The following is a 16,577-nucleotide window of genomic DNA, read 5'->3' on the forward strand; positions in this document are numbered from 1 at the left end:
AAAGTCAGTCTCGAAGAAGGGTCTCAGCCCAAAATGTCAACAGTTTACTCTTTTCCATAGATGCTGTGTTCCTCCACTGTTTAGTGTGATTTACCATGGATGAGAGCTGTGACTAGAGGGAGGAAGCGAGCTGGTGGTGTCAGAGGAGGGAGGAAGGTCGGGGTGTCAGGGAAGGCGGGGTGGGAAAAAGATGGAGGCTCCAAGGACACAAGAGCTGATGGAGTCGGGGTGGATGTGGCCTGAGCGACACAGGGTTGCAGATTGGTGGTGGAGAAAGGGAAGACTGGAGGTCCAGCAGCAGTGCGTAAAATCTCAGCCTGGAGATGTTGGCGGTCAAGGTATATACCTAGGTTCCTCTGTTCCACGCTCACCAGGGGCCAACTGTTCACTGTATGAGGTCCTGTCCTTGTTTAAATTTCCAAAATGCAGCACTTCATACCTAACTGAATTGGAAACAGTTTGCTAATCCTCAGCCCACATACCTAGCTGATCAAGATCCTCTCCTATCATTTTTGATAACCTTCATTACGGTCTTCAATACCACCTATTTTATTACCCACAAAGTTACTACCTTGCCTTGTACAAATTGCTCATGTAAATAATGAACAACAGAAGTCCCAGCACCAACCCTGTGGCAGATCATTTGTAAAAGGCTTCCAGTCTGACAAACAACCTTTGACCATTGTTTCCCACTTTCTACCATCCAGCCAATATCAATCCAATTCACTATCCTTCTCTGGATCTCATGTGATCTAACATTTCAGACTCGCCTGCCACGCAGAATCTTGTCAAAGGTTTTGATGAAGTCCATAGAAAATGTCCACTGCCCTACCTTCATTTGTTGTCTTGGTTATCTCTTCAAAAACTCCAAGAAATTTGTCAAGATATGATTTCCCATGCGCAAAGGCATGTTGGCTATCCCTAATTAGACTTTATCTAATTAGACTTGTCTCTGTTTGATAGATCCTGTTCCTCAGAATCCCCTCTGGTAACTTATCCACAACTGACTTCTTTGTTAGGCTCCCTGCATATGAAATTGGTCTATAGCCAGAGGAGCATCAATAAATGCCTATAATTGGTACTGCCAATCACAGAATAATCTGTCAACCTGGCCTAGAGCCAATCATTGATCGTATTCTTTCTTGCAGGTCTGAGACATAGCTGTCAATTACACCTAATCCACTTATCTAGTTTGCTTGGTTCTTTTATTAGTAATAATTCACTTTTCAACAGATTGGACCTAAAATCTGTAAATCAAGTGACTCTATTTTTGTAACAAAACTTTGCTGCATTGCTCACCTTCATAACTACGCAGAGAACAATTTATTACGTAGTTTAATCATTTGCTTGTGGACCAGATTGCACTCCCCTTTTACCCACTAATTTTGTGTAGTTGGTAAAAGAGTATATTGCTTTATCATAGTAGTCTGAGTGTCAGTTCCATAACCATATAACAACTACAGCATGGAAACAGGCCATCTCAGCCCTTCTAGTCCATGCCGAATGCTTACTCTCACCTAGTCCCACCGACCTGCACTCAGCCCATAACCCTCCATTCCTTTCCTGTCCATATAGCTATCCAATTTTACTTTAAATGACAATATTGAGCCTGCCTCTACAACTTCTACTGGAAGCTTGTTCCACACAGCTACAATTCTCTGAGTAAAGAAGTTCCCCCTCGTGTTACCCCTAAACTTTTGCCCCCTAACTCTCAACTCACGTCCTCTTGTTTGAATCTCCCCTGCTCTTAATGGAAAAAGCCTATCCACGTCAACTCTATCTATCCCCCTCATAATTTTAAATACCTCTATCAAGTCCCCCCTCAAACTTCTACGCTCCAAAGAATAATGACCCAACTTGTTCAGCCTTTCTCTGTAACTTAGGTGCTGAAACCCAGGTAACATTCTGGTAAATCTTCTCTGTACTCTCTCTATTTTGTTGACATCTTTCCTGTAAGTCGGTGACCAGAACTGTACACAATACTCCAAATCTGGCCTTGTACAATTTTAACATTACATCCCAACTCCTATACTCAATGCTCTGATTTATAAAGGCCAGCATACCAAAAGCTCTCACTGTATCAAAAAAGTGCCTGAATGTTTACTTAAAGGTGTGACCTGCAGAACTATACCAATGGAGCAAATACTGAAATGTGGGGTACGCTCCAGTGCCTTTTCAACTTGCATGGTAAATTTTCACTGAGTCTAGAAAATACTGGTCCTAAGCAACAAACTGCACTAAGTTTGTGAGGTAATGCTCAGACAAAGTATAGTAAAGGACCGTATTCATTTGCAGAGATCACGTTAATTGCCATTTTTCTGAGATTGGATTGTATTTATGATTTTTATGAACAAGTTGCATTAGATTTCATTCGGTTGTTCCCAGTACTTGCATTATTTCTTGGTTCTTAATTTGTTGTAGATTTTTTGTGTTTTCAGCTGCTTTCAAAAGAAGTGAGAGTTGTGAAAGACAGTGTGTCAAAGAGCGTGGCACGAGAGAGAGTAGTGTGCCAGAGTGGGTGGCGCAGGCGAGGACGAGAAGGCTGGAAGAATTGCACCTGAATAGAGATGGGATTGCTGTCCTTGATAAAAAGTTTGGCAGTGCCAGGGTGGGGGGGGGGTTAGTTTTATAGATAGATATACTTCATTGATCCCAAGGGAAATTGGGTTTCGTTACAGCCGCACCAACCGAGAATAGAGCATAAATATAGCAATACAAAAACCACAAACAATCAAACAACAAAATGCAAACTATGCCAGATGGAAATATAGTAATGAGATCGGGGCAGGAGCACGTGGAAGATAGCATGGAAGAGGAGAAAAAATCTACAAGACGGATTGCAGAACAGAATAGTGGAAAATATATGAAGTTGGGACTAGGTAAAGAGAGTGGAAAAAGCTCTAAAATAGAATTACAGTCCAAATACATAACAAGAAATGGTAAACATTGGTGAATAGCATATGCAATTAACCTAAAAGATTATTGTGTCTTGGTAATAATACTTGGTTTAAACAAAAGTGGTGGAAATGGTTGCCAAATATTCCTGCTTGGTAATAATTCCTGCTTAAACTATTCTTGCATTAATCCCATTTGTTATTCTCCCCACTGAAGCTTCATCAGCTTCTGCCATTTCATAATCGTAGTCATACTTTACTGATCCTGAGGGAAATTGGGTTTCATTACAGTTGCACCAACCAAGAATAGAGTATAAATATAGCAATATAAACCATAAATAATTAAATAATAATATGTAAATTATGCCAGATGGAAATAAGTCCAGGACCAGCCTATTGGCTCAGGGTGTCTGACCCACAAAGGAAAATTTACATATCAAACTGACTTGCATGTCATGGAGTCATATGGCATGAAAACAGGTCTCTTGGCCCAACTGCTCCTGGCCAACCAAGATGCCCTTCCAAGCTTGTCCTATTTGGTTCATAACCTTTAAAATCTTTCCTATCGTAACCCTATCCTGCCCACACACCACTGCCCTCACCACCATTCAGGGCCCTAAACAGCCCTTCCAGCTGAGGCAGCACTTCGCTTGTGAATCCATCAGTGTTATTTATTCAATAAATTTTATTGCATCCAGCGCTCCCAGTGCAGCCTAGTGTAAGTTGGAGAGAATTGACACAGTGCCGTCTCCTGTACATTGTGAGATCCGACACGGTGCAGTCTCCTGTACATTGTGAGACCTGACACAGTGCAGTCTCCTGTACATTGTGAGACCTGACACAGTGCAGTCTCCTGTACATTGTGAGACCTGACACAGTGCCGTCTCCTGTACATTGTGAGATCCGACACGGTGCAGTCTCCTGTACATTGTGAGACCTGACACAGTGCAGTCTCCTGTACATTGTGAGACCTGACACAGTGCAGTCTCCTGTACATTGTGAGACCTGACACAGTGCAGTCTCCTGTACATTGTGAGACCTGACACAGTGCAGTCTCCTGTACATTGTGAGACCTGACACAGTGCAGTCTCTGGTACGTTGTGAGATCCGACACGGTGCAGTATCCTGTATGTTGTGAGCAGAAACAGTTTCTGGTTGGGGTGGCTGGAGTCCATGATCCCCTGGGCCCTTTTTACACACCTGCTGCTGTATATGTCCTGAATAGAGGAAAGTTCACATCCACAGATGCACTGGGCTGTCTGCACATCTCTCTGCAGTGCCCTGAGGTTGAGTGTGGTACAGTTCCTGTACCAGACGGTAACACAGCCAGTCAGGATGCTCTCGATGGTGCCCCTGTAGAAAGTCTGGATGATTTGGGGACTTGTGCCAAACTTCTAGAGCCATTTTTCTTTTTAGGTATGTGAAGAGAAGGAAGATAGTTAAGAACAATGTTGGGCCCTTGAAGAATGAATTGGGAGAAATTGTTATGGGAAACAGAGAAATGGCAGACGAATTTAATAAGTACTTTGGATCTGTCTTCACTAGGGAAGACACAAGCAATCTCCCAGATGTATGGATGGGCCAAGGACATAGGGTAACAGAGGAACTGAAACAGATTGACATTAGGAAGGAAACAGTGATGAGTAGACTGATGGGACTGAAGGCTAACAAATCCTCAGGTCTAGATGGTCCGCATCCTAGGGTACTAAAGGAGGTGGCTCTGGAAATTGCGGATGCATTGGTGATCATTTTCCAATGTTCCTTAGATTCAGGATCAGTTCCTGAGGATTGGCGAATGGCTAATGTTATCCCACTTTTTAAGAAAGGGGGGAGGGAGAAAACAGAGAACTATCGCCCTGTTAGCCTAACATCAGTAGTGGGAAAGATGCTAGAGTCCATTATTAAATATGAAATAGCGGCATATCTTGATAGCAGTGATAAGATTGGGCCGAGCCAGCATGGATTTACCAGGGGCAAATCATGCTTGACTAATCTGTTGGAGTTTTTCGAGGATGTAACCAGGAAGATAGGTGCGGGAGATCCAGTGGATGTGGTGTACCTTGACTTTCAGAAGGCATTTGATAAGGTACCACATAGGAGATTGGTGGGTAAAATCAGAGCTCATGGCGTTGGGGGGAGGATATTGACATGGATAGAAAACTGGTTGGCAGATAGAAAGCAAAGGGTAGCAGTGAATGGGTGTTTCTGGGAATGGCAGGTGGTGACTAGTGGGGTGCCACAGGACCACAGCTGTTTACAATTTACGTCAATGATTTAGAGGAAGGCAAGTTTGCTGATGATACTAAGCTGGGTGGCAGTGTGACATGTGATGAGGATGTTAGGAGAATTCAAGGTGACTTGGATAGGCTGGGTGAGTGGGCAGAAACTTGGCAGATAGCGTGAATAAGTGTGAGGTTATTCACTTTGGGAGCAAGCACAGGAAGGCAGATTATTATCTGAACGGTGTGGAGTTAGGTAAGGGAGAAATACAAAGAGATCTAGAAGTACTTAGTTCATCAGTCTCTGAAGGTGAATGAGCAAGTGCAGCAGGCAGTGAAGAAGGCTAATGGAATGTTGGCCTTTATTACAAAGGGAATTGAGTACAAGAGCAAGGAAATCTTTTTGCATTTGTACAGGGCCCTGGTGAGACCACACCTGGAGTATTGTGTGCAGTTTTGGTCTCCAGGGTTAAGGAAGGACATCCTGGCTGTGGAGGAGGTGCAGCGTAGGTTCACTAGGTTAATTCCTGGGACGTCCGGACTGTCTTACGCAGAGAGGTTAGAGAGACTGGGCTTGTACACGCTGGAATTAAGGAGATTGAGGGGGGGATCTGATTGAAACATATAAGATTATTAAGGGATTGGACAAAATAGATGCAGGAAATATGTTCCAGATGCTGGGAGAGTCCAGTACCAGAGGGCATGGTTTAAGAATAAGGGGTAGGTCATTTAGGACAGAGTTGAGGAGGAACAACTTCTCCCAGAGAGTTGTGGAGGTGTGGAACGCGCTGCCTCAGAAGGCAGTGGAGGCCAATTCTCTGGATGCTTTCAAGAAGGAGCTAGATAGGTATCTTATGGATAGGGGAATCAAGGGTTATGGGGACAAGGCAGGAACCGGGTATTGATAGTAGATGATCAGCCATGATCTCAGAATGGCGGTGCAGGCTCGAAGGGCCGAATGGTCTACTTCTGCACCTATTGTCTATTGTCTATTTGAGATGAAAGAGTTGCTGTTGTGCTTTTTTCACCACAGAGCCGGTATGTACAGTGCAGGTGAGATCCTTGATGTGTATACCGAGAAACTTGAAACTACTCACCCTCTTAACTACAGTCCTATTGATGTCAACAGGGGCTAACCTGTCTCCATTCCTCTTGTAATCCATGATCAACTCCTTCATTTTTTCAACATTGAGGGAGAGGTTATTTTCTTGGCACCACTGTGTCAGGGCATTGGCTTCTCCTCTGTAGGCTGTCTCACCATTGTTGGAAATAAGGTCTATCAATCTCGTGTCATCTGCAAATTTGATCAGCAGATTGGAGCTGTGCGTGGCAACACAGTCAACACATTGATGTGGCTTCCCAGCTGTCTACATGATACACAAGCCAGGGTAGTACAATATGGAGAGCAATCTCTTGCTCATGTAGCAGGCTCCCCATCTGCTCATGGCTGACGAATCCAAAGGAGCGGCAGAGATCGATACAGTTTCAAGATATAACAGTTGCAGGATATAACAGTTAGCATTGAACTCAATATACAACTGCCTTAGGGACTCCAGCTCTGATTTTTCCTTGGGGTTTACTGCCAAAGCCTTCCCCATGAGAGGGTATAGGCGCAAGGCAGCGGAAGTTTAAGATCAGAGTTTTCCTTCTCCTAGATGAGCTGCTAACCACAGCTGGTGAGCCCCTTCTGCCTGAAGTGACTGGTTTTAAGGTGCCAGTAACCCATCTTTGCCCCTTCTTCTGTCAGTAGAAACGGTTCCACCGGGCTTAGTAGCTAAGCCACATGTAAAGGCCAGGAGCTGGACTTGGTTGTCAGAGGCTATTTGAGACACACGCCATTGGTAGCATTTAATATGTTGTGGGAGCTTATCCCCACTACCACCCCCAGCTTCAACGATCTTAAGGAACTTATAAATACATATAAGATAATCTCTTTACATAGATTGTATGTCTATAAAGTAACGCTAGGCATAGGAGTGTCTGTACGTAAGATGACTGATAGGAAATGATAAAGTAGTGGTGGTGGGGGCGTGGAAGGGGGGGTTAGTGGGTGGAGGTGTTGATCTGCCTTACTGCTTGTGGAAAGTAGCTGTTTTTGAGTCTGGTGGTCCTGGCATAGGTGCTACATGGCCTCCTCCTTGATGGCAGTGGAACGAACAGTTCATGAGCCGGGTCCTCTCTAGTCCTCATGAAATGAATTCTAACATTGCATTTGCCTTTCTTAACACCAACTCAACCTGCAAGTAACCCTTAAAGGAACCCTGCACGAGGATTCCCGATTCCTGTTACACCTCTGATTTCTGATTTTTTTCCCCATTTAAAAAATAGTCTGCATCTTTATCCCTTCTACTGTACACACTATCCTACACTATATTTTATCACGCAACAACATAAAAATTGCTGGTGAACGCAGCAGGCCAGGCAGCATCTCTAGGAAGTGGTACAGTCGATGTTTCAGCCGAGACCCTTCGTCAGGACTAACTGAAAGAAGAGATAGTAAGAGATTAGAAAGTGGGAGGGGGAGGTCCGAAATGATAGGAGAAGACAGGAGGGGGAGGGATGAAGCTAAGAACTGGAAAGTTGGTTGGCAAAAGGGATATAAGAGGATCATGGGACAGGCGGCCTAGGGAGAAAGAACGGGGGAGGGGGGAACCCAGAGGATGGGCAAGGAGTATAGTGAGAGGGACAGAGGGAGAAAAAGAGAGAAAATATAAAATAAATAAATAACGGATGGGGTACGAGGGGGAGGTGGGGCATTAACAGAAGTTAGAGAAGTCAATGTTCATCGCATCAGGTTGGAGGCTACCCAGACGGAGTATAAGGTGTTGTTCCTCCAACCTGAGTGTGGCTTCATCTTGACAGTAGAGGAGGCCGTGGATAGACATATCAGAATGGGAATGGGATGTGGAATTAAAATGTGTGGCCACTGGGTGATCCTGCTTTCTCTGGCGGACAGAGTTTAGGTGTCCAGCGAAATGATCTCCCAGCCTGTGTCGGGTCTCACCAATATATGGAAGGCTGCATCGGGAACACTGGATGCAGTATATCACCCCTGCCGACTCACAGGTGAAGTGTCACGTCACCTGGAAGGACTGTCTGGGGCCCTGAATGGTGGTGAGGGAGGAAGTGTAAGGGCATGTGTAGCACTTGTTTAGCTTACAAAGATAAGTGCCATGAGGGAAATCAGTGGAGAGGGATGAGGGGACAAATGGACAAGGGAGTCGCGTAGGGAGCGATCCCAGCAGAAAGCAGGGTGGGGGGGAGGAAAAGATGTGCTTAGTGGTGGGATCCCGTTGGAGGTGGTGGAAGTTACGGGGAATTATATGTTGGATATATTTTATCTGCCACTTCTTTGCCGATTCTCTTAATCTGTCTAAGTCCTTCTGAAGAACCTCTGCTTCCTTAACACTACTTGCCCACTACTTTCTCCTTAAATTAAGACTTGCTTGTACTTCAAAATTTTTAATATTGTATTTCTTTATATCTAGATTGGTGACATCAAAACAGCTGAGAAATATTTTCAAAAAGTAGAGAAAGTGATTCCGAAATTAGGAAATGAATTGCAGCAGAATATAATCATTCACATGAACAGGTAAGACACAGAAAATACATATTCAAATATGTGATTTGGCTGGTTGCTGTTATCAGACATTGTCACAAAGTGTTCAAAATCTTTGTGCTAAATGGGGAGGAGATCATGAAGTATGGCTTATGGCTTTCCTATTTCACAGCGGCTAGTGATGGCATAACTGCTGGGCAACAAAATCTACCATGTGTGAAGGATGTATGAGCCTAGCAGATTATGTTGTAGCAGACTGCTGATACAGATCCGGGACACATAAAGTCTATGTCATCAAAGACTCACAGATTTCTACAGACATACTGCGGAGAGCATTCTGACTGCTTACATCAGTATTGGGTATGGAAGCACCAGTGTACAGGATCAGGAAAAAGCTGCAAAGGGTTGTAAACTCAGCCGGCTGCATATTCCCGCTTCCATCGGGGATATCTTCAAAAATGATGCGTCAAGAAGGTAGCGTCCATCGTTAAGGACCCCCACCCCTAAGGACATGCCCTCTTCTCAGTAGGGAGGATGTACAGGTTCCTGGAGACACAATGTTTTAGAATCAGCTTCTTTCCACTCCGCCATCATATTTCTGAACAATCCTTGTGTCCATGAACACTACTTCACTATTTTGCTGCTACAAAACAACAAATGTCATGACATACAGTATGTCAGTGATAATAAGCATGATTCTGATTCTGATTTTAAAGCAAGGAAAGCAACAGCATGCCTTCTCAATTAATCCAATGAAATAATCATTGCAGTGTATTTAAAATAATACTCTAAAGCTAATTTATAACACCAGTATAAAGTCATGTTCTAAAAAGATAGGTAAAGAAAAATAGTACAGAGGATGAAGAACCAGAAGGAACTGATTATTTACTTATCTCCAAGAATAATTAATATTTAAACAAATTAAATACTGTATTTTTATATTTAAAATATTCATTTTCAGTGTCAGGAAAATTGTTTGTTGCTTTTAAGGTTTTTTGCTTTTAAAAATATAATTGGGCTTTAAATGGAAAGCCCAGGCTTCTATTGATTGATTGATTGATTGAGATACAGCACAGAACAGGCCCTTCCGGCCCTCCAAGCTGCAACCCCAATTTAACCCTAGCCTAATCACAGAACAATTTACACTGACCAATTAACCTAACTACCAGTATGCCTTTGGACTGTGGGAAGAAGCTGGAGCACCTGGAGGAAACCCTTGCAGTCACGGGGAGAACGTACAAACGCCTTACAGGCAATGGTAGGAATTCTAGTTTGTTTCATAGTAAGAACTGCAACGTGCGTTTGAGTTCCTTATAAAGGTTCAGGGCAAATCCTACATCAACTTCTGATGTCGAAGTTTAACCACAGAGATTTCCATCTGACACACTCCAGTCAAACTAAATCATTATTCCTACAATTAAATCTGGACCATTAACCTGCTATCCATAAAAAAAAAAAATTCTTCCCGAAGGATATAAGGGGATAAGTTATAAATCTGCTTGATGACCCAGAAGAGGGCTGTTTAATTTTACTAAATCCATCCCACTGTCCTTGATAAAAGTGAATAGTTTGTTGCTCAAGCCACCAGTGTCTTAGCCTGTGATAGAAATGACCATGGCACATTCTTGCACTTTTGAGATTTTCCTTTTCTGTATTCCACACACCTCTTAACTGCTTTCTTCCTCTATTTATTTTGTTTCAATGAAGATACATAGAATCACAGAGTCATAGACTACTGTCGCACAGAAACAGGCCCTTCAGCCATCTGTTAATCTGTGGAATCCCATTGACCTGCACCCAAACCATTGCCCTCCATAACCATCCCATCCGTGTACTTATCCAGTCTTTTCTCTTAAATGTCGAAATCTAACCTACGTAAACATACCTCACCTCTGTCTCATTTCCTAATAGGAGATCTAGTATCGCTCTTTCTCTAATTAGAACCTCTATATTCTGATTAAGGAAACTTTTCTGAACACATTTGACAAACACTATTCTATCCTGTGTTTTTACAGACTGGGTGTCCCAGTCAATAGGTGGAAAGTTAAAATTACTTGCTCTCACAGTCTTGTGTTTCTTGCAATCTCTACATATTTGCTTCTGTAAATTGCACAAACTGTTGGGTGGTCAATAAGATAATCCCATTAATGTGGTCATCCCTTTCTTACTCCTCAGTTCCACCCATATAGCCTCAGTAGACGAGCTCTCCAATCTGTCTTGTCTGAGCACTACTGTGAAATTTTCCCTGACCAGTAATCATGACCCTCCCACTTTATCACATTAAGAACAATGGATCCCTGAAATATTAAGCTGCCAGTCCTGCCCCTCCTGCAGCCAAGTGTCACTAATAACTACAATATCAGAATTCCACATGCTAATCCATGCCTTAAGTTCATTCACCTTTCCTACTTGTATTGAAGTATACACAATTCAGAACATTAGTCCTACCATGTTCAACCTTTTGATTCCTGCTTTTGTATGTAGGCTTAACATCTTTCCCCACAACCACACCACTATCTGCTCCGGTGATCTGGTTCCCATTCCCCTGTAACTCTATTTTAACCTCACACCTCGCCCCCTCCCCAACCATTGACCATCCCTTCTGTACAGGTCCCACTTTCCCTGAAAGAGGGTCCAATAATCTGAAAATCTGAAGCCCCCCCCCCACCCCACCCCACCCCACCCCTGGCACCATCTCCTTAGCCACATTTTAAACAGTATGATCTTCTTATTTCTGACCTCACTGGCTTCTGGCACAAGTAGCAATCCTGAGATCACAACCGTGGAGGTCTTGTCCTTTAACTTGGCACCTAACTCTATGAACTCACTTTGCAGGACCTCATCACCCCTCCTTGCCATGTCATTGATATTGATGTACAACACCATCTCTGGTGCTCTTCCTCCCACTTAAGAATGTTGTAAGCTTCATCTGAGATGTCCTGACCCTGGTATCTGGGAGATAAATACCATCCAGGAATTTCATTCTCATCCACAAAGCCTCCTGTCTGTTCTCCTATCACTATAGCTCGCCTCTTCTCCCCCTCTTCCCTCCCTCTTCCCTTCTGAGCCACAGAGGCGGACTTAGTGCCAGGGACCTGATCATTGTGACTTTCCTCTGATAGGTCATCCCTACCAACTATATCCAAAGTGGTATACCTGATGTTGAGGGTGATAGCCACAGGAGTACTCTGCACTATCTGTTTAACCATTTTCATTCTCTTTGCTGTCAGGAGCTATCTGTATCCTGTACCATAAGTATAACTACCCCCCTGTATGTCCTGTCACGCAACCCCTCAGCCTCTCAAATGATCCAAAGTTTATCCAGCTCCAGCATCAATTCCTTAACATGGTCTGAAATAAGCTGCAGCTGGATGCATTTCCTTCTTGCAGACGTAGTCATCAGGGACACAGGAAGTTTCCCTGCCTTCCACATTCCACTATCCTGCCTGGCATCCCCATTGCTCTAACTCTGTGAAAAAATAAATGGAAAAAATCTACTTCCAGCCTGTGCTTCTCCTTGCCAAAACCTTTATAAACCAAAGCATAAACTTCCCACTCTTAACACTGGCCCGCTCACACTATGGCCACTCCCACAATCACCATTTCACTTAAACCTACCTTCTTTTTATTGGCCCTTGCGGAAAGCCTTCTTATGCACAATCCAACATTTCCTCGGTAACTATGGCATGCAGAATGTCCCAACTGCTCCCGCTCAACTCTTTCCCCTGCTATGCAATCCAACCTCTCCTCAGGAACTGTGTCACAGAATGTCCTGACCATCCCTGCTTGCTTCATTAAATTCTCTCTCCTGCTATGTAATCTAACATCTCATGGGAACTGTGGCACACAGCATCATGTCAGAGTATATTTTGACACCAGTTCTTTGATGCAGATTAGATCTGAAACAGTTATTTTTTTTATGATTCTATCTATATTGTTCTTCTATTTTGATTTTTTGATCTTTCATAATGTTTATTTTAATATATTTCAGCCTGAATGTCTTGTGTACGTGTAAATGTAGTTTGTTGCATTCTGCAAATTAGTGGTAAAACATAAAATCCACAAAGGCAGTCTTCTGATAAGAGACTAATCTCATCAGAGGAGGAAACATGCAGAATAATTCATTTTGACAGCTTTTTTTTCATATATATGAAGAGTGTTGGTGAAGGTCTAGCAGCATTCTGTTTATCTCCATCATTGTGTGGGGGAAGCCTAACTGTAAATTAATGCTGGTTTGTTCATGCCTAATTAAAGCTATGTGAAATCTTGTTTGGTTTTTAGAATTCAATGCCAATGTGGCTTTGTGTGAACATGTGAGTCCAACCCCAAGAAATCATCTTCCTGAGGGAGGGACAAAGTCTTTGAGATGTTGGTTTGCTTAACAGTCAAATTAATAAATTAATTCATTCTGGCTACCTCCCAATATGCATCTTAGCATCACAGGGGAATCCGTTCTCCTAAACCATATTTTGCTCTCTGCTTGAAACAATTTCTGGATTACTCTTGTGAATTTTCTATTTTTGTACTAAAATAAATTTAAAATTTGGCAACAGCTAAAGAATGACAGTGCACAGTAGGGCATGGGTTGAAGTAATTACATGACATTATCGCCCTGTATGGTGCTGAATATTGTTTGTTTCAAGCCCCAGAAGGTGCTTTATTTTTAAAGTATTTCATCCTGCAGTTTTGGGTAGGCACTACAACAAAAAGCAAATCCATAAAGTGAAAACATTTTGCTCCACTCTTGAGAGAAATATCTTCTAATTCTGACTATAGCATGTTGTGTTTCATTTTAGTTTGATAATAATTTGTTTTCATTTTATTGGTTTTAATTTAGGTGCATATTATTTATAGCAAGCAGCATTAAGAAATTGAAAGTATATTATTTCTGTCATCAGGGCATTCCTGCACCTTGGTCAGAATAACTTTGCTGAAGCCCATAAATTCTTCACAGAAGTTACCAAATTAGATCCAAGCAATCCGGTGGTGAGTAACCTTGTCATGCGTAGTTGCCATTATGTAGTGTAGTTCTAGTTTAATAGAATACAGTTGTCATTTTCAATATATTGCATGTTTTTTTCCTGTTGCTTTCCCAATACTCATCATGTAGTTGCAAATCTTTTTATGCAGCCATTCAATCATTCCTGACTCAATTGTTAATGGTTCTTTTGACTTGAGACTTCTGACTTAAGAAATAGAAACAGGGGTAGCCTATTTTGTCCCTCATTGATTCTCCACTGTTCACTAAGATCATGGCTGATATCAGTGTTATTTTCCTACATGATTTGGATGATGGAATTGGTGGCTTTGTTGCAAAGTTTGCAGATGATATGAAGATAGATGCAAGGGCAGGTAGTTTTTAGGAAATAGAGAGGCCACAAAAGGACTTAGACAGATTAGGAGAATGGACAAAGAAGTGGCAGGTGGAATACAGTGTTGGGAAGTGTACTGTCATGCACTTTGGTAGAAGAAATGAAAGGGTTGACTATTTTCTAAATGGAGAGAAAGTACAAAAAAAACTGAGGTGCAAAGGGACTTGGGAGTCATTATGTAGGATTCCCTAAAGGTTAATTTTCAGGTTGAGTCTGTGGTGAAGAAGACAAATGCAATGTTAGCATTCTTTTCAAGAGGACTAGAATATAAAAGTAAGGATGTAATGTTGAGACGTTATAAAGCACTGGTGAGGCCTCACTTGGAGTATTGAGAGCAATTTTGGGCCTCTGATCATAGAAAGGATGTGCGGAAACTGGAGAGGGTTTAAAGGAGGCTCACAAAAATGATTCCAGGATTGAATGGCTTGTCATATGAAGAGTGCTTGATGGCCCTGGGTCTATATTCAATAAAATTCAGAAAAATGGGGGGTGACCTCATTGAAACCTATCGAATGGTGAAAGGCCTTAATAGAGTGGATGTGGAGAGGATGTTTCCTATGGTAAGAGAGCCTAACACCAGAGGACACAGCCTCAGAATAGAGGGGCATCCTTTTAGAATGAAGATGGGGAGGGGTTTTTTGGAGTGGTGAATGTGCAGAATTCTTCGCCACAGGCAGCTGTGGAGGCCAAGTCTTTATGTACTGTATATTTAAGGCAGAGGTTGATGGATCCTTGATTGGTCAGGGCATAAAGGGATACGGGGAGAAGGCAAGAGTTTGGAACTGAGAGGAAAATTGGACCAGCCATGATAAAATGGCGGAGCAGACTCATTGGGCCAAAATGGCCTATTTCTGTTCCTATATCTTATGGTCTACATTAATCCTGTGAATACAAATTCAAATATCCATACCTGAAATTTATTCTCCTCTCCACTTTGAATGGCAAACTGTAGTTCTGGATACCTCAGCCAAACTAAACATCATTTCTGTTGAGCATCATATGCTTCTATGTGTTTCAGTGAGATTACTTCTCATTCAGTTTTTCAAATAAGCAAAGACACGGTCTGTTCAATCTCTCTGCAAAGAACAAGTCTCTGGAATCAATCAGTGAACCCTCATTCTATTTCTATCGTAAGTACATCAATTCATTAATAAGGAGATTAGACCAGGTGAAGCAGAACTCTGTTTAATTGCAGTAGTGCATCGTTATTCTTCTGCTCTTGCACTAAGAGCCAATATCCCACTTGACTTCCTAATTATTTGTACCTCTATATTAAATTTCAGTGAATACCATTAGTTTTCAGTCTCTCGCCATTTAAAAATAACTGCATCTTTCTATTTTTTTCCTACCAAATTGGATGACCTCGCATATTTTCACATTATTCCATCTGACATATCCTTGACTACTTGTTTACTGTGTTCTCTTAAACCTCTCTGTATCCTCCACCCAAACCTCATTATCATCCAGATTTCTATAATGAGCACCTAATCCCTTCATGTAAATCATTGTCCAGCATTAATTGTTGCAGAAACCTGATAGTCACACCCAATCCAAAAATAATCTTATCTATTTATTCCTACTATTAGGAATAACATACACCATGCACCATGATTTATTTAATAACATTTTCTACAGCATTCATTGATAGCCATGTGAAAGTCCAAAACTACCAAAACCATTGGTTTCCTCTCATCTGTTTTGTTCGCTACACCTTCAAAATGATATGTCGAATATGATTTCCCTTTCTTGGGTCCATGTTGACTCTACCCAATGCCACAACTATTTTCTGATAAGAAACTATATCAGAAATTGGCTTTAAAAAAAGTTAAGAGTATTTGATATTGGAATAACATACTGACATTGAGCAGTGTAACAAATGAAACATAGAAAGCACAGCACAATACAGGCCCTTCGGCCAACAAAGCTGTGCCGAACATGTCCTTTTCTTAGAACTACCTAGGCTAGTCCATAGCCCTCTATTTTTCTAAGCTCCATGTACCTATCCAGGAGTCTCTTAAAAGACCCTATTGTTTCTGCCTCCACCACCGCCACCAGCAGCCCATTCCGCGCACTCACCACTCTCTGCGTAAAAAAAAAACTTAACCCTGACATCTCCTCTGTACCTACTTCCAAGCACCTCTCATGCTAGCCATTGCAGCCCTGGAAAAAAAACCCTCTGACTATCCACACGATCAATGCCTCACATTATCTTATACACCTCTCATCCTCCGTCACTCCAAGGAGAAAAGGCTGAGTTCACTTAACCTATTCTCATAAGGCATGCTCCCCAATCCAGGCAACATCCTTGTAAATCTCCTCTACACCCTTTCTGTGGTTTCCACATCCTTCCTGTAGTGAGGCGACCAGAATTGAGCACAATACTCTTAAGTGGGGTCTGACCAGGGTCCTATATAGCTGCAACATTACCTATCGGCTCTTAAACTCAATACCACGGTTGATGAAGGCCAATGCACTGTATGCCTTTTTAACCAAAGAATCAACCTGTGTAGCAGCTTTGAGTGTCCTATGGACT

The 16,577-nt window shown here is 42.3% G+C and overlaps 1 protein-coding gene across 7 annotated transcripts in view; it reads left to right on the forward strand.

Annotated features, from left to right (window-relative positions):
* trappc12 (trafficking protein particle complex subunit 12) overlaps window positions 1-16,577 on the forward strand; it is a 162,645-nt gene that overhangs the window by 130,843 nt on the left and 15,225 nt on the right. For 6 of the 7 annotated variants that reach the window (XM_072251157.1, XM_072251159.1, XM_072251161.1 and 3 more), the window contains 2 exons: window positions 8,602-8,705; window positions 13,571-13,658. In XM_072251157.1, the coding sequence (XP_072107258.1) occupies window positions 8,602-8,705; window positions 13,571-13,658 (192 nt within the window). Of the gene's footprint in view, window positions 1-8,601; window positions 8,706-13,570; window positions 13,659-15,062; window positions 15,152-16,577 lie in introns of those variants that run through there. The other variant, XM_072251162.1, reaches the window with a different exon arrangement.

Source organism: Mobula birostris, chromosome 2 (genome assembly GCF_030028105.1).
Source record: "Mobula birostris isolate sMobBir1 chromosome 2, sMobBir1.hap1, whole genome shotgun sequence".
In the NCBI taxonomy this organism is placed as follows: domain Eukaryota; kingdom Metazoa; phylum Chordata; class Chondrichthyes; order Myliobatiformes; family Myliobatidae; genus Mobula; species Mobula birostris.